Source organism: Ambystoma mexicanum, chromosome 5p (assembly GCF_040938575.1).
Source record: "Ambystoma mexicanum isolate Mex_15411 chromosome 5p, UKY_AmexF1_1, whole genome shotgun sequence".
Lineage (NCBI taxonomy): Eukaryota > Metazoa > Chordata > Amphibia > Caudata > Ambystomatidae > Ambystoma > Ambystoma mexicanum.
In genome coordinates this window covers 176,970,929-176,988,880 of record NC_090930.1, presented here as the reverse complement: position 1 = coordinate 176,988,880, position 17,952 = coordinate 176,970,929, and the positions used below count along the sequence as shown (strand labels likewise).

Here is a 17,952-nt window from a genome sequence, read left to right as displayed (position 1 = left end):
CATGGAACAAAAAAGCAAGGTGCGTTACTCTTCTGTGGTATGCCTAGTAGTGAGGCTTTCCGTTGCCCAAAGTCCTTTTTTGTGGGTGTTAAGATTTTCCCACAGCCCTCTGGCGAGGGTTGTAAAGCCATCTAAACGAATAGAAAGACTAGGCCTCCAAAGCTACCACTTTAGTGTGGTCTTTGGCAGAGCAGTCTGGCTTCACTTGGGAGATAAGCAGGCCTTGAGATAGTTAGACTATCATGCACTGAGAGAATTTCACACTAGCATTCTAAAATGAAAAAAAACAAACACCTAATTATTATATATGTATGATTTTATTAGACAATGCATACACTAAAAAGCTACCATAGGCAGACACCGCTCACTCCCAAATTAAATGTATGCTGGTGGTAAACAGTACATACAAAGAGTCACTCTATAGTAGTTCTAGAAGAGTTCCTCATAGGATTGTGAAGAAAAGCCATAATCAGAATATACATATATTCCTTTGTTTGTTAACGTTAGTGTTCTACCCCACAGGTTCATCTGACCAGAAACTCCACAAAAAGTATCAGGTTTGAGACCCAGATACCTCGGACCACTTGTGGGACAGGGCAGCCTCCCAGACAACAGGTGCAGGGGACCAAAGAGTGCAATCCAAAGAATAGCCCAAAATCCAGAGCTATGCTATTACCAACATGTAGCAGAGGACTTGGCTCACAAAGGGCAAAAGAACCTAGCAAGTACCTACAAGGGCTTCTTCTACAGATTGAGTTACAGATCGGAAACCTAGAAACTTGCACCCCAGAACAACCAAGATCAACCAAACACAGAAAAAAAAAATGCAGCCTTCCCCAAGAGGGTAAACCCTAAGCAAACGGCTCAAAGGGCAGAGCGTCAGCCAACAGGAAAAAAAAAAAAAAAAAAAACCACGAAGGGGCAACGGTGGAGACCACAGATTGCCCGAACAGAGGCGGGGCAGTGGTGTTCCTCCAGTCTTTGGAATGACTGGAGGCTTCCGTATGGGTGGAAAGGTCTTCAAGACCCCCTGCCCTCCATTCTAACACACATGCAGGGTATGATTCGTCCACCAGCCACCCATGCTCCTGTGGCCAGGTATTCAGGGTGGCTGCGTGATGACCCATATGGATGCAAAACTCAGCCTGAAGACCGACCCCCAGACTCCATACTGCACTCCAGCTGCATTTTGTACATCACAAAACAGGCCTCATGAGCAAAAGCCGCCGGCAGGGCTGCAGCTCTCCCCTCGAGACTGCGCACAGTGGGCCAGTTACTTCCCTCACCCTCCTCCCCTCCGTGTCCCTGCAGCAGGGCTGTTCTCATGGGAGACTAGGCACGAACAAGCTACAAGACAAACACTATCTTGCACCTTCCACAGTCTATCACTGACCTGCGATGGACTGGGCAAAAGCTTGGGTTTGAGAAATACAATCCATCTCCACAAACATGTCCTGTCCCCTTGCAGACCCTACGTTTAGGACATAGGAAGTGGATAACCCCCAACCTTGCTCCCCATTTGAATTTACAGATACATACCCCACACCTGAGTGCCACTCTGTTTCACCCACACTGCTAATCCCTCTATAAGAGCTATAAATCCCTTTGTGGTTGTATGCTGAGGGGCTGATTTCCTATTTCAATGTGCATAAAGCTATGGTTCACATGTTTAGACCCATGCTGTTGGTTAAATATTATCCCTTGCCAGAAACTCACACCAATGTATGATATGTTACTTGCTTACTCGATATAATGCAAGGTATAAAATCCAGATGCTCGATGTTTTTCTGATATTATGTAGGTTCACACACGTGTTCAACTAGTATACGTTTCTCATATGTATAATATTGTAAACAGAAGCTCGTTCATCATGTGATGTACCTGTATATACATTTTCCTCCCTCTCCTCTCCCCCTCCTTCCCCTCAGCCCCCTGACTCATTATGCCACTATGAACATTCCTTGCACCCCCAGATTCTAGTGAAAGAAATATGGGCAACAAGCCCCTCACCTCAATGCCTTTTGAAGTAACATTTCAGGCCCCCCTCATCCGTATACCACCCCTGCTCACCCCAGACCCATGACCTCCGTCCCCCTCTCCCCTCCTGTGTGGCAATATATTGCTCTCATGATAAACAATAAATTGCCTTAGGAGATGTAAAGGAATGGTTCATGAGTGTGACAACATAATCTCATGAATAAGTTTGCCACATGGACCCATGTATTCTCACTTTTATTGTTCAGGTCAAATGTTTAGTACTGCCTCTCTCGTGTTAAACTAGATAGATGATGGTCAATAGTATGTGTGGCCACAAGGGCAAATGCCATGTCGCATAAATTTTAACAGCTCAGACATCTGACCCTGTGCTCCACCCCGAAGAGCCCAGCTGATCCATGCACCACATGGACTTCCGCCAATCTTGGAGCAGCATCCTTAAACATTGTATAGTGTCTAGTCTTTGCCACCCAATCCCCACGACATGTGCAACCTATAGCTTACCTCACTGATGTTATTTTGTAATAAATATGAATGTCCATGTGGCAGAGCGCTCTGCAGAGTTCTCTGCTTGCCAGATTTGGTTTTGGATAAACTGCTTTTTATCTTCACCCGCACTTGGTCCTGGTCTCACTCACCCCTGGGTTGTGTTCATTATGGACTCTCATTGGCGAGTTCTTGCATTTTTGGGGACGCTCACTTTCACTTCCCAACATGCAGCACAGCGACCTGGAGGATACATTGGCCTTTCCTACTGCCATCTCCCCGTAAGGTAAGATTTGGTGCAGTCACACTGAGAGACTACACAACATATATGCTTGGTATTAGGTAACCCACCTTTTGGTTTAGGTCTGTACTACACAAGTTGGTAGTGTGGCTGAGCAGCAAGGCCCATCTCAAGAGGGGTAAATGTGAGCTGTACAAATGAAATCTGTAAATACAAGTAACCCAATCAAGGTTTCAGTTATAACTAGTTATTTATTTAACATCAATTTTTAAATGATCATTCTTTAAAAAAGGCAATTCGATGTACCATGTAAATCTACTTAAAAATCAAAGCAAATTAGTGGATAATCTTTGGATAGGCTTCTTACACAACTCCTACACCCTGTGGTGACTTCAATCTGAAGGACAGTAATGACATTTATAGATCTCACTAGTATACTTTGTAGATTGAGGTTGGAGAAAGGAAAGGTTAGGGAAGGAAACCGGTTAGATAATTTCTCAATGTGTGAGAACAACTAAATCCTCCAATGAAATCTAGATGAGCCTTTCCCAGCAGTAACAGTATACGCCAAACTACCACCTATGGAGGGACAAACCATATCAAAGTCAATGGACTAGAAGAGTCTTCAGGGAGCCGGGACAGGCAAAAGTAGTTTGGGACACAATCTATGGATCTGATGCACTTCTTAGATCAAACACTTGCAAAAGTTAAAGAGTTTTAGAAAAATCCCTTGTAGGGTCACAAGCTGTAAATTACAAAAAAGGTAGCAGGCGCCCCTCTAGAAAGAACATGGCATGATAACCCCAGAACAGGTCCCCCCCCACTTCGAGAATCTGCAGCCATCGCCTTTTGCTCACTGTACTTATCACAAAGGAGGAATATCCATTTGCATATCAGTCTTTGCCCCGCCAACAAGGACAGTCCAGCACCGAAATGCCATTCAAACCTCCTTTGAACAAGAGTACCAACAGCAACCCTAGACACGCGTTGCAGCCTTGTTGGGCCTCAGTGAGGTGGTGCAGTGCCTATCCGAGCACAGTGAGCAAGGGGTCCACGTATGGGTTCTCCCAGGTAACTTGGTGACCAATCCAAAGTAACTTGCAAAAATCCAACAAAAAAAACGAACAAAAAACAAAGTGTAGCAGGCCGTTAAGCCTGTGAAAAGAGTTGGAACCAACTCTAGAAGGTGATAAGGTAAATACCCCAAGCCTAAACAGTACCTCTGGTTTGAAGGAGTGATCCAGCTGAATTCTGTCTTGATGCAGCGGTGCAGATCCTGGTTCCTGAGCGTATGTCGTGGGGACAAGAGGGAGGATGTCTGGAGGGCTACCGCGGCAGTACTTGGGAGGTCATCAGCAGCCACAGGCTCTTTTCAGTTCAGCAGCACTTCAGGGTTTCAGCGCTTAGCAAACAGCACTATTGCAGATCTTGGACACCAGTTGGACTCTCTTCGTTCCCTCGGTCCTGCACTCTGGAGGTCCTGCTTCCGGAGGATCCTTAGGGGCTTCTAGCTGGATTCGGTCTGCAGCCGACCTTGCACTCGACTACGGACACTCAACCTTTCGATGCAACGGACAGGCACAGCAAGTCGGGGATGGTGGTCCAGTGGAGTTTGTCTCGGGGTTAGATGGTCCCACTAACCCAAGGGGATAAGTTCAAGGAGCTGCTCTGTTGAGGTGAAAAAGGAGTTCAGCACAGCAGTAGGGCTTCACCGGGATATTCAAAGTTTCAGGATGTTGCAGCAAGCTTCGTTCACGGTTTCTTTGTTGAGTGTTTCTCCCAGTGGTCGACTCTGCCTCTAGTCTCAAAACCTTTGCCTTTTAAAGCATTTTTCTTCCATTCGTGCACAGCCGAGGCCGTCAATCACACAGCAGGGTGGCTGTCCTCAAAGGACAGCCTGCCAATCAGGACTGGTTGCATTCAGGCATTCCTAGAGACAAAAGGACAGGGTAGTTTCGTGACCCTCCCTCACATCCTGTCCTTCCAGACACACCAGAGCCACAGATGGGTTTCAGGGGTGGAGCCTGTCAAAGTCAAGACAAACAAAGGGCTCAAATATGATGCAGAGTAAAACTCAAGACCTCACAAACAGAAAATGCCGAAAAAAGACAAGGGCCATTTTGACAAAATGGGTGCTGTACTGCAGCGGAGGGTTCAGCCTGCAGTAGAAAAGCACAAGGGTAGGAAAATGTAAACCACTGCCAGCAGCCATTTACAGTAGAGAAGGTAACAAAAAAAGTTACAAGAATGTAGGATAAGGGCTAGGTAACCCTCCCCACAGCACTCCACATAAGATGGTGTATGCCGGACCTACAAAGAGAAGAAGTAAAGTCAATTTCACTGTGCTATTCTTGGGAACTGTAGTTCACACAAGAAAAGGTATTTAAACCTTATGAGAAATCTAAAAGGATTTCTCTGCGACACTTCAATGAAGGTGAAGTGCGTCACCATACAAAAAGCAGATGCCTATGGAGTTTGTCAGACTCCAAAAACACTGAAAACATAACAATCCAAATCAGGTAAGAACATGAGAGGGTGAGAAAAAGGTCTCAGTCCAAGGGTGAAAAGGAACATGTTACTTACCTGTAACAGTTGTTCTCCAGCATGGGTCTGGCATGGATTCACATGCTCATGAATATTCCCCGTCAGGCCGGGAATCCTCGGTTGAGAGAGAAAAAAAAAAAAAAAAAAAAAAAAACAGTATCAGTTTTGTTTCTGATCGGTCTTTCTCAGTAGCAACCAATAACTGGTCTCTGGGTCATACTGCCCCCAGCCAATGACTGCCCTCTCCCTAAGCCCCACCTCTGGCAGCCACCGTCAGATTTGGTAGCACGCAAAGTGGCAGTATGATGAAGTGAAGAGCCGCAGAGGGGTAGGAGGGAGGGTTCACATGTGAATCCATGCCAGACCCATGCTGGAGAACAACAGTTACAGGTAAGTAACTTGTTCCTTCTCCAGCATGGGGTCTGGCATGGATTTACATGCTCATGAATATAAGAATACATAGCAGTACACACATGCACAACCAACGGGAGGTGGAAAAGGCTCAACATTAAGCATTACATCAAAAACTCAACATTAAGCAATTGTTACCTCCTCACCAGGCTCACCTTAGCACCTTAGGCGAACAGGTTGCGCAGCACCGCATGGCCGACCCTGGACTCCTCCCTGGAATCCCAGTCGACGCAGTAGAATCTCGTGAAGGTGTGAGTCGACCTCCACATAGCAGCCCTGCAGATGTCCAGCAGGGGCACACCAGACAAGAACGCTGTGGTAGCAGCGATCGATCTGGTCAAATGGGCTCTCGGACGGCCAGGCAACGGTCGGTTTGCCAACCGATGACAGTGCGTGATGCAGCCGGAGAGCCATCTGGAAATGGAAGCCTTCGAGAGAGCCTTCCCTTGGTTCACAGGTCCAAAGTTCACAAATAGCTGTGATGTCTTCCGAAAACTCTTCGTGCAGTCCACGTAGAACTTCAGCGCTCTAGCCACATCCAGCGAGTGTAAAGTCCTCTCGGCCGGTGATGAAGGCGACGGGAAGAAAACAGGTAACACCAATGGCTCGTTAAGGTGGAAGTCCGACGGCAACTTAGGTATAAAAGAGGGGTGCCTCCTCAGCACCACCCTGGTGTTGTGAAAAGTCAAGTATGGAGGTTTGCAGGATAGGGCCTGGATCTCTCCCACTCGCCGTGCGGAGGTGATGGCCACAAGAAACGCAGTCTTCCATGACAGGAACTTCAACGGTGCCGAATCCAGGGCCTCGAATGGCACCCCCATGAGCCTGGTCAGCACCACGTTGAGTACCCACCCCGGGGCAGGGGCCTTCACCGGCGGGAATGATCGGAACAGTCCCTTCATAAATTCCTTCACCAGGCGATGGGATTACAAGGACGCCCGTCCTGTGGTTCTGGTGTATCGGGAGATCGCAGCCAGATGCATCTTGGAGGCGTGAGCCAGTCCAGCCTTGGCCAGCGACAGTAGGTACGGCAGCACTTGAGGGGCCGTAATCCATAGAGGGTTAATCTTCTGTGCACGGCACCAGACATAGAACCTCTTCCACTTATGTCCGTAGCACAAGAGTTGAGGACGCTCTGGCCTTTGCGAGGACCTCTCTGTAGTCAGCCGGGATATCGTACCGTCCAAACTCTAGTGCTGCAGGAGACCTCGGGTCGTGATGAAGTATAGCGCCTCCTTCTCTGGAGAGAAGATCCGCGTCCGTCGGCAGCTTGACTGGTGGGGACGCTGACAAGTCCAGAAAGTCCGGGAACCAGATCTGCCTCGGCCACACCGGTGCGACAAGGATCATCCTGCACCGGGACCTCTTGAGCTGGTTGACGAGTCAGAGCTTCCAAATGTAGAACATCGTGGTGGTGTTGTCGGTGAAGATTCTCACCACCTTGCCCTTGAGGGACAGGAGAAAGGACCCGAGGGCCCAGAACACTGCACGGAGCTTCAGGATGTTGATGTGGAGCGTCTTCTCCTCCGGGAGCCAAAGGCCTCTCGTGTGAAGTTCTCCGGTGTGCGCTCCCCACCCTTCCAGGGAGGGATCTGTCGTCTGTTATCTGGTGGGATGGGGACTGAAAGTCTGTGCCCGCCGTCAGATGAGCGTGGGTGCCCCACCACCGGATCGCTCGTCGGAAGGTCTTGTTGAGCGGGAGCCTGTCCTCAAAGCTGCCCGTCGCTTGGATCCAGCGGGCGTCGAGGAACTCTTGCAGAGGGTGCATCTGAAGCCTGCACAGGCGCATGAGATATATGCAGGAGGACATCATCCCGAGAAGGGACTTGATGGACCTCACCCTGGCCACGTCCGTGGCCAGCAGACGCTGCACCTTGCCCAGGATGGCCCTAGTCCTTTCCTCCGACAGCGAGGCCAGACGCGCCACTGTGCCGAGCTTGGCTCCCAGAAACAGTGCGACTTGCGACGTGACCAGGTGGGATTTGGGAAAGTTGATGGAGAATCCCAGGTCCACGAGCAGCTGGACGGTCTTCGCTGTGTGATCTACGGCGAGCTCCCTTGTCCTTGCTCGGATGAGCCAGTCGTCCAGGTAGGGGTAGATGTGGATCCCCTGCAGGCGCAGCCACCGGTGCAAGGCACTTGGTGAACACCCTGCGTGCCAACTTCAATCCGAACGGGAGGGCCTTGAACTGGTAGCGTCATCCTTGGACCACGAACCTGAGGAACTGTCGGTGTCCTTTCAGAATGGGGATGTGGAAGTACGCATCCTCCAAATCCAACGACAGGAATTCGCCCTCCTCCAGCTGTCCCAGCACGTGCTGGAGGTTGACCATCCGGAACTTCTGTGCCTTGATGTACTTGTTCAGTCTTGGAAGGTCCAGGATGGGGCGCCATCCTCCAGTCTTCTTTTTCACGAGGAAGTACCTCCAGTAGACTCCGGAGCCCCAGAGCCTTTTCGGGACGAGCTCGATGGCACCTTTTTTGAGCATCCAATAGCAGTTGAGGGATGCGATTTTCCTTCCTGGCCAGGGGTGGAATGCGGGGGCACTTTAGAAATTCGAGGGCGTGCCCCTGGGCCAGGGTGTCCAGCACGGAGATGGACTCCCACACGCTGACGAACTTTGCCAGCCGGCCTCCCACCGGGGTGCTTCGGTTGGGGCCCGACACTGCCGTCGGTTCAATCTTGCTTGGAGGACGCCTTGCCGCCTTGGCCTCCCTGGCGATGACGGCGGGGCCCACCCGACTTGCCTCGTCCTCTATAGGCTTCCTGCGACGAGGAGCGGGTCGCTTGGCGGTACGTAGAAGAGCCACCGCCAAATCACTTGGGGGCACCCTGCTTGCCTCCGGTGCTTCAAAAGGACGGCCTTCATTGCCGGAGAACGCCTAGGGCCTTAGCTGTCTCCGTGTCCGCCTTGATGGCTTGGAGGGACTCATCCACCGTTTTCCCAAACAGATTGTTCCCGTCAAACGGCATGTCCAAAACCTTGGCTTGTACGTCCTGGCGGAAATCCGTCGCCTTGAGCCACCCTCGTCGTCTAAGGCAAACGCTGTTGCCTAGCTGGCAGAAACCGGTGTCGGCAATGTCCGTTGCCACCGTAATGGCGTGGTCCGTTGCCACTTCGCCTTCTTGCAAGATCCAGGGCCTCGGCCCTCTTGTCATCTGGTAGGAAGTCCAACAGGGGGGCAATCTTGTACCATAACTCCCTGTTGTAGCGGGCCACGATCGCTAGGGCGTTGGCCGCCTTAATCCTTGTTGTTGCTGAGAAAACTCATCGTCCCATTGCGTCCAGCTTCTTTCCTTCGCCGTCCGGTGGGGAAGTTGACGTTGAGGCCGATGTCTCTCCCCCCCCCTGCTTTCTTGTTGGCTGCCGCTGAGACAACAAGAGTCAGGGGTCGGTTGTGCCTTAAGGGACAAAGGGGCCGCATCGGGGACCCGGTACTTCTCGTACCGATCCCTCTTGGCAGGCGTCAGACTGGTTCTTGAGAAGGGTGAGACCCTCGTCCCAGATGTCATCCAGCAGAGGCACGGTGAGGACCGTCTTCCTCTTGGCCACGCACCGTTAGTAAAGGAAACCGTCCTCTTCGGGGCAGAGCAGAAAAAGCTCGGATGCCCTGGCGATCATTGCATGGAAAGATCCGATCTCGTTGGGCGGGGGGGGGGGGGGCCCGGGCTGGCGATGGGAGCTCCATCCCGTCGTCACCGCCGTCGTCGGTACCCGTTGTGGCCGTGTCCGTTCCCGTGTTATCCCCAGGGACGGGGGACATGAGTAAAGGCTGAGCAGGCCGCGAGGGCTGAAAAGGCGGGGCTGGATGGATCCGTCTTCTCTTGTTCAGGGGGCTTCCCGCCGGGACTGGGTCCGGCTCTGGCTCCTCTGTCGAGCCTGGTTCCGGATCCTCCGTCGGTGGCAAGGGCAATCTCGTCCTTATCTCCGAACATAAGGATTGTATTGCCAACAAAATGGCTGCGAGTTATCCTGCGGCTCCGGAAGCGGCGGGTGACTCAGACCCTCGCCGGTGCCGCCGTCACCCCTCCTGTGGGGACGGGCCTCTTCGACGCCCTCGTCGAGGCTCCTCCTTGGATGCTGTGCCCATGTCCACAATGGCCACCGCCCCCCCCTCCCCCTCTTTTTCCATCAGGGTCTTCACAGGGGTCTTTTCGATGGGTCTGAAAGAGGCTTCCCTCCGCCGCCGCAACTTCCTCGAAAGAGGCCTTGGCCAGGTGCATCAAGGCCTTCACCGCCTTGGGCGTGCTTGAGGCCTTCACCTTGGGGCGAGGGTCACCGCCTCACTCCCCCTTGGCTGAATCCTTCAAGATCGACCGGGCCTCTCCAGAAGCTTACCCGGGTTCTCGGATTTCCTCTTCCCGAACCAGAGAATTGGCTCGTGGTTGATGGTGCCGGGGAAGGCGCGCCCTGCCTGGCAGCCGAAGAACCCGACCGGTCAGCGCTCCCGGTGCCCGCGGTGCTTTGCCTTCTGTTGGGGGGCCCCCCCCCCCCGTCGTCGGGCGCCCTCACAGGATTTAGAAGACCGCTCGGACTGCTCACCTGACGGGCTCTTTCCTTCCAGCCAGTTGGAGAGACGAAGGTGTCAGTCCCTGATGGTCCGTTCCGACATGTTCCTGCAAAACGCACAGTCCTTCTCCACGTCCGTTTTGTCCTCATGAAGGCAGTAGAGACATTTCGAGTGCTCGTCCTCCTTGAACACATTCTGCAGCTGGCATCCAGGGCAAACCCTGAACCAGCTTTCCGGGCGTCGAGCTTCGTTTCTCCTGGGCCATGTTCGGGTAGGCCGCAGAAACTTCTGGAATCCTCCAAGAAGCAGAACTCAATGAAATCTTCACCCTTGAGGGGCGTAGAAAAATCTGACACGGATCCCCGTTAATCGGATGTAGAGACGGTGGAGCTTGAGGCTCTATTTGACCGAAAAATTAGAAATTCTCTTTGAAAAAGCGCGAAAACGCAGCAAAAGCTCGAGAGCTAAACACGAGGACTCGAAACACTTGAGCGTACGGTAAAAATCTGAAGATGGCTGCCAGAGGCGGGGCTTAGGGAGAGGGCAGTCATTGGCTGGGGGCAGTAGGACTCCGAGACCAGTGATTGGTTACTACTGAGAAAGACAGATCAGAAACGAAATTACCGAGGATTCCCAGCCTGACGACGGGGAATATTCATGAGCATGTGAATCCATGCCAGACCCCACGCTGGAGAATTAAAAATGCCCAAGTCCAGCAAAAGAGCTGGGGGTCTCTAAGGTTGAAGGGAAATGGGAATTCTCCCTAACGCTGCCCAAAACAATCCAAACACAATGAGCCACGTGTCCAATAAGGAGTGCCAAAATGACACTCCAGGTACGAGGTCCAGCAGCCAAAAGAAACCAGGAGGCAAGGTACAAGACACTCTCTGCCCATTCAGCATTGTAAACCTTCAACTAAATATCCAGTAAACCAGCAACCCCCCCCCCCCCCCCCCCCAAGCAGGCTTGGCAAACAGCTACGCCTCCCATGATGTAATCACCCATTGCACAAAAGGAAGACAGGTTTTGGATACTTTTTTAGATGTACATTGATCCTACCTTGGAAAACACCATTGGGTCATACTATAAGAAAGAAAAAAAAAAAAAGGCAGCAGAACCAGAAATCTGGTTTAGGCACTGACTCTAGGATCTTAAAAAGGTTTTGAACTGCCTTCTTACTAGGAATAGGCCTTTTTGTACCTTGCCAGTAACAATCTGAAATTACAAGACTTATTAAATCTGGTGCATACATTTTTTCAACACACAACTATAGTAAACATGTAAAGATTACGTTTTTTACTACTTTCATACCATAGACTTCCGAGAGACCCTTTCTTTTTGCTTTGTTTGGACTCCAGACCTGACTTTTGGGAGGCAAGTAAAGCCTTCTGCTTTACCCCTTGTCTTTTAGCTTATTCTTACAGGGAAACTGACTCCATACTGAGAGACTGTCTCGGTTTATGCATTTCTTGTATTTTTACAACTACACACATCACCTTAACGTGAGATACTTTGCATCCTTAGATTTTTTTCAGTAGTGGACCTTTGTTTACTATGTGCCCAGGATGGACTGGTGGCAGTGAATATTGTTCAATCGGGTTTTGAACTTTCAGTAGCCATTTGCAGTAACTGCAAACGTGCACGATTAAGAGTGGGCAGCTCCTCCCTCTGGGTCCCAGCTAACCAGCAGGAGGGGGGGCGCCCCACAGTCCGACTATAACCGACACCCCCCCTCCTGCGACCCACTACTCAGATTAATGATGACCCAATTTTTTGCCCTTGCAGACGTTTTTTCTTACGCATACAGATGCGCGAGTACAATTTGATTCTTCTCCTGATTGACACTAGTGCAGCGCAGCTCGCAATACGGCTCTGTACGGCTTACTGCCCACACCAACATGGCGGCTTAAGCGCCAACGCGAATGCGTGGCGTCCATGACAACCACCTTATCTATGTTCACTTACGAGCTACTCGTCTTGGCGACGGGCCGCTCGGTTTATCCTCCCTGCAGAGATCCAGTAAGTACAATTGAATTTCAAACCAATACGATACTCCCTACGGACAGATTCTCATTCCTATTACTATACGCGCTCGAACTAGCTCATCACGCTAGTACACGGGGGCGATGTTTTCGCGCGGCAGAACAGTCTGTCAGTGCGACTTCTAAATTGCTATAGTATGAATCTGCCATCAGCTCTGATGGGGCTTTTCCCCTTTTACCTGCAGATACCTGCATGAGACTTGAATCCCGCCACCATTTACCAACGATCTAGATGGGAGGCGACTCTCTCCAGACCCGACAACACCTTTTGAGTCCAGTTCCCTCGACCCACTAGGTTAGTGTATTTACTAAGCCTATTAGTTACTTTGAAACACAATACCCTCTGACGAGTTCATTTGAATTATTCTTAGGACCCAACGAAAGAGATTCTACTTGAATACATTATGAAATGAGCACATCCGGCCCTGAAGATGGATTAATGGAATCCGAAATGCGTTGGCACCTCATACCAACTAGGAGGGCTTTTTTATGTTGAAAATTTGTTGATTCACCTTTTTGGTTTACCCGAACTTTTTATAGCTCAAACCGTATCATTGTTGTATTTTGAATTACTGTGTTTTACGACACCCTTCACGGTGCACTGTGGAAGCTAACAGTGCAACAGACAGACTTTTGTTTATATAAAACCTGTATACTTTGTTTTAATCTGAGTCAGTTTGGTCCTTTTCCTTGTCTTACTCCAGCAGGCGGACAGAAATATTGAAATACACACTTTAATGATTACGTATTGTGTTAAACTATTGAGCACAGTTGTATGCTGCTCACCATCTAAATTACAAATCTACTGTTATGGATATGTGACTTCATCATCTAACTTCTGTTCTAGTTGAGATATTCGACCTGTGATATTATCCCACAAGGAGTGCAGCTTTGGGTTCCTGGTCGGCAACGTACAGGGTGTGTTTTCAGCACTCCAAGATTGCCATGCCACAAACTACTTGTCCTTTGGCCTTCTTCCTGCCCTCTTGGGTCCGCAATTGACTTATATGGGAAGCCCTTTCCATGGGAAAACTACTGCATTCCCGTACAAAGTAGCGGCATGTGTGCGAGTTTGGTGTGAGAGCTGGGACGGTTTGGTTCCAGACTACCTCCAGAGGGGTACATTTATGTTGCTGGCTAGATGTAGCCAGGGGCTAACTACGACTGACAGTCAACTGGTGAACCTGGGTGAGCTTCCAGTCCGAATCTTACATAGAGGTGACCTCACAAAGCCATTTGACAGATGGTTGGAGCCAAGACCCTTACAAACAGCTGCAGCTAATCAGCATTGCTTCCAGACAAGTCCTGTTGTAGTGCTGCTCCTCTATCCTGATCAAGATGGCCTTAGTCTGCTTAGACCACTGGACCGGTGGGAACAACCAGTCTCAACCACTGCTTGCAAAATCGTGCCTTTCGAAGTGTCCCTGGAGCAACCAATGGACTGACCACGTCTCTCGAGCTACTGCAGCAGTCTCAGTTCTCAGTGAATCCTCAGAACATCTTCAGCTTTCACTGCAAAAGGCCTGCTCCTACACCTTGCCTTCTTGCATCAATGGAAGCTGCGTTGGGCCTGCTACTTAGTTCATCCATTGAAGATCGCCTGTCGTCACCTGAGCAGGGGTGACTCCTATTGCAACTGTTCTTTGCTTCCTGGAGGTGTTCCATGGTCACCTGCTCTGCAGAAGTCCTCTACCGTTCTTCACAAGGGTGTTCAGCTGTAAGGTGCCTTTAACCGAGATTCAAGCACCGTGAGCTACCAGAACTAAATCTGCGCTGAAATTGACTCTTGCACCCGTGACCTGAGCTTCCCTCGGATGGCCCAAGCACAGAAGAATGTGTCCCCAAAAGAATTGGGAACCTCAGCAGTGACCTCTGGATAAATAGGCGTCTGTGTGGGGAGGTAAGCGGACATACCAGTTCCCACACCACCCCTCAGTATCCATAGGCGTGAAGTCCTTGCTCCATCTCACCCTTTCCTGAAGTGACATTTTATTGTTGGGGTGTACCCTAGTCTTTCTTGCTCGTCACTTGTATTACATTTCCTTTGTATGAGACCCAATTATTAAATACAATATTTAGAACAGTAATCCTAAATCCTGTTACTAGGCATGTTCATGCTTTAGAAATGTTAGAACGATAGCAATAATGGAAAAGAAGATTACAAAAAACAAACTTTCCTTTCGCACTGAATAATAGATAATAAATAAAGTACTGTAGTGGTGACTGCAAAAAAACATACCAACATGAGCAATAACCTAGAAAACACATGAATGGCAGTTCAGTCTTTACAAGCCTCGGTAGAGGAGGTCAAGGTTGGGTCATGCACAGATCTCAAGTTTGGAAGCTAGCCAGGCACGCTAGGCTTGCACAGGGCACTGCTGACCAGGCAGTATTCTAGCACGCTGGAAAGGTCACTGCCCAACACATTCAGCTGTTCAGCTTTTAGGAGGCAGGCAGCCTTCCTCAGTGCAACTAGAATTAACTCCTAGCCATCCCAGGCCACGGTTTGGAAAGCAAAGTGAATCTGTAGGGGTTCGTTATTTCTGTAATAGATCATCGATAAGCACGCAGGAGGATATTTTATCAGACATGACATACCCCAAAACTAACGTACACAAACTCATTTCCACATAAATCACAATTAAGGCCCCTAGCCAGCATTTGGGTGTGGAACAAAATTAAAATACTTCAACAGCATGCCTTCAATTATCTTTTGAATTAAGGGACAACTTCATCAGGCGCAAGAACTGCATTGCTTGGACCATCACACTTTTCAGTTTAACACAAACATGTTATCACAGTGACAAAAAAAGTTTGTGTACAAACCATAACATGCGCGATTCACACCAGTAACTGCACCTAATTTACAACTGGTTAAGTGATTATGGAATAATTAGATAATGCAGGTGATCATTTACACTGGCGACAGTGTGTGCTAGTCACAAAGTGGTCTTGGGCTGGTTTTCCCCCCCAAGCCTCCCTGTGGGACGAGTACAGTAAGCATGACTAGCATTTCAAGCTTTTTTTTTTTAAGTTAGAAAGTTTTTCTTTGAATTAAATGAACGTTTCCCCTCCTCGAAGACGGTTTTCAAGGGCTGGGGGAGGGTCGTTCTCTAAGGTCCTCCGGCTCGCTCACCAATTCTGGCGTCCTTAAACCACAAGATCCTCCAGACCACGATTAGGTTCCACCCATTAAATGTACTCTTTTTTTCTGTGTGGAACCATAGCTCAAAGAAACTGGCTCCAACTTCCGAAATACTAACCTGAGAGAAAAGCGCTCACATTTAAGAGACAGCCGTCTACCCTATGAAAAACAGGAATTACTTGGTTTCTTCCAGTTACGAGAGGACAGCCTAACGAAATGTGATCGCCAATGTACGTTGGACACCAAAAACTGCTCCAAAACCTATTTTGCTTTGCCTAGAAGCACCATTGTTTTAACTATACAAAGAACTTGGCCTGCTGAGTGCAATACGAATACATAATTTTACAGCGTCAAGCAGAATTTAGCGTCCAAAAAAGGTTATTACTGCATCCACAATAGAGGACAAAAGGGAATAGAGGGCGCATTTAAGACCCAATACATTTAAGCAACTGGCTGGTAATTTACATTAAAGTAAACAAGCATGGTTTGCAATATGAGCAGCAGTGTTGGAACTGGAGCATAAGAAATATTTCCTGTGGGTTATGGATAATCACACGTAGTACACGCAAACACATTTAGTACACAGTAGAACAGGAAACCAAATGCTTACCCGCCAAGGATTGCTAGGAAGGGTCGCTCTGGATTCTCCAAGGCCTTGGCAAAGTAGTCGAGCTCCTTTTTCATCAAGAATCCAGCTGCTTTCTGGGGTAGGTTGACGCCAACCATGGAACTGAAGAGAAGAGAACATTGCTGTGTTTGTGGTATAATCTTTACAGAAGAAAAGTAAACACGATGACCAAGACAGTAATACCACCACCCACAGCCAAACTCATTTTTGCACCTCACGGTGGAAACAGGGAAAAGGTTTGAGGGGTGGGGGTTCAATACCACACACCCCTTCAAACAAAATAAATCAATAAAGCTACATCTGTAAGGGCAGACAAGGACGCCAAGAATGATCAGCCTGGGTACCAAACAGCCCCACTGTAGGCAGTTCTCGCTTGGAAAGCCTGCTACCCACTGCGCTTAAGCACCACCACAAGCTCCAGTGTAGAAAGTGCTTGAAGGCACTTCATGGCATGGGAGTCACTGCTCATTTTTTGTGTGTCTTACACACAAGAGATCCATTTGCAGACCCAAGTTGGAAGGTATAAGCAACTTTTACATGGTGTACAACACAGACTACGCAGTGGTGCACAACTTGCGGCTGTGGGCCAAATGAAGCTCTTTAGGACATTTATGGCCCTTCAAGTAACATGAATTTAATGAAGTGTTGCTTGGCCTAAAGTCAGTCACCAAGCCTGTCCCATCATGTGTGTGAAGAAACCTCAGTGGTCCAGTTTTTTTGTATCAGCACGCAATGGGCAGTTTCAAAAGGGCTAGGCATAATATCTTAGAGTAAAAAGGAAATGAAAATTACACCTTAAAAAACATGTTCTTTAACTCGAATGTGCAAACGGTGCCCCCCTCTATGGGACTTGTGGTACATTCGGCCCTCCAGTGAAACAAGCTATGCACCCCTGGCCTAAATAATAGTTCTTCCAACATAAGCTTCTGCTACTACCACTGAAACAGCTCAGAGTACCTTCACATTTCTGTGAGGGGGTGAAGCGAGGTGCTACTCCAACCCTCCCTCGCTCGCTCGCTGCCCCCCCTCTGTCCTCTTCACACCCCCCACCCCGCTCCCTGCCACCCCCAAGAATCCCCTCATTCCATTTGTTAATATGGACTTGCAAGTGCAGGTACCAAAACGAGAGGAGCCAATCAGGATGACGACAAAGGGCTTGTTGATAGTTATGAAAATGATGGAATGTAGCATGGGGTGGCTTGAGGCATTAGTTTAGCGAGGTGCATTCACGAAGATCTTGTTAATGAAAGGAATCCAAAGAGATCAAAGAAGAGACAATACATGAGCTTATACAACAATGCAATAATTCAATCGGCTTTGGTTTACTTCAACTAGCAAAACCCACAATCAAACCTCCTGTGATACAAGTGGCAAAATTACATTCCTTCAGCGTGATCCAGCTGTGTGGCATGTTCCAATTACTCTGCTCTCTGACACGAGACAATGTTCACCTGCCTGCCATGTGTATACGAAGAGCAAGATCAAGTTGTGATTGCAAATATGTTTTGCTGGTTTGGAGAATATACCCAATTAATTTTAGCGCAGCACTGTTTTTTGCCTAGTTTGTTAGGTCAGAGGGATTAAAGACAAAACAATGCCATTTCAGGTTCGCTTTGTGGCACAAGTGAGGTTTTACAGTTGGTCTTCTTGATGTGCTCTTATCTATAGCTATTAGCAGTTGGAACATCCATTACGTTGCTTGCACAGGCACTGCATGACCTTTAGAAATATTGGAATCGTATTACAAGTACCAACAGGTTGACCCCATTATTATGAGCAAAAAAGGTAGCAGGCGCCCGCTCTCAAAAGAACACGGCATGATAACCTGTTCAGTGGTTTCTAACCACTTTGAGAGTTTGCAGCTGAGTTTGCAGCTACCGGCTTTTTGCTCACCGTACCTTTTCAAATGGGAAATACCCATTTGCATATCAGTCTTTGTGCTGCCCAC

At 49.0% G+C, this 17,952-nt stretch overlaps 1 protein-coding gene across 1 annotated transcript in view; it reads right to left on the bottom strand.

Annotated features, from left to right (window-relative positions):
* Positions 1–17,952, bottom strand: part of PGK1 (phosphoglycerate kinase 1) — a 151,004-nt gene that overhangs the window by 59,489 nt on the left and 73,563 nt on the right. Inside the window, exon 6 of the mRNA XM_069612589.1 lies at positions 15,987–16,106. Coding sequence (XP_069468690.1) covers positions 15,987–16,106 — 120 coding nt within the window. The remainder of the gene's footprint in view (positions 1–15,986; positions 16,107–17,952) is intronic.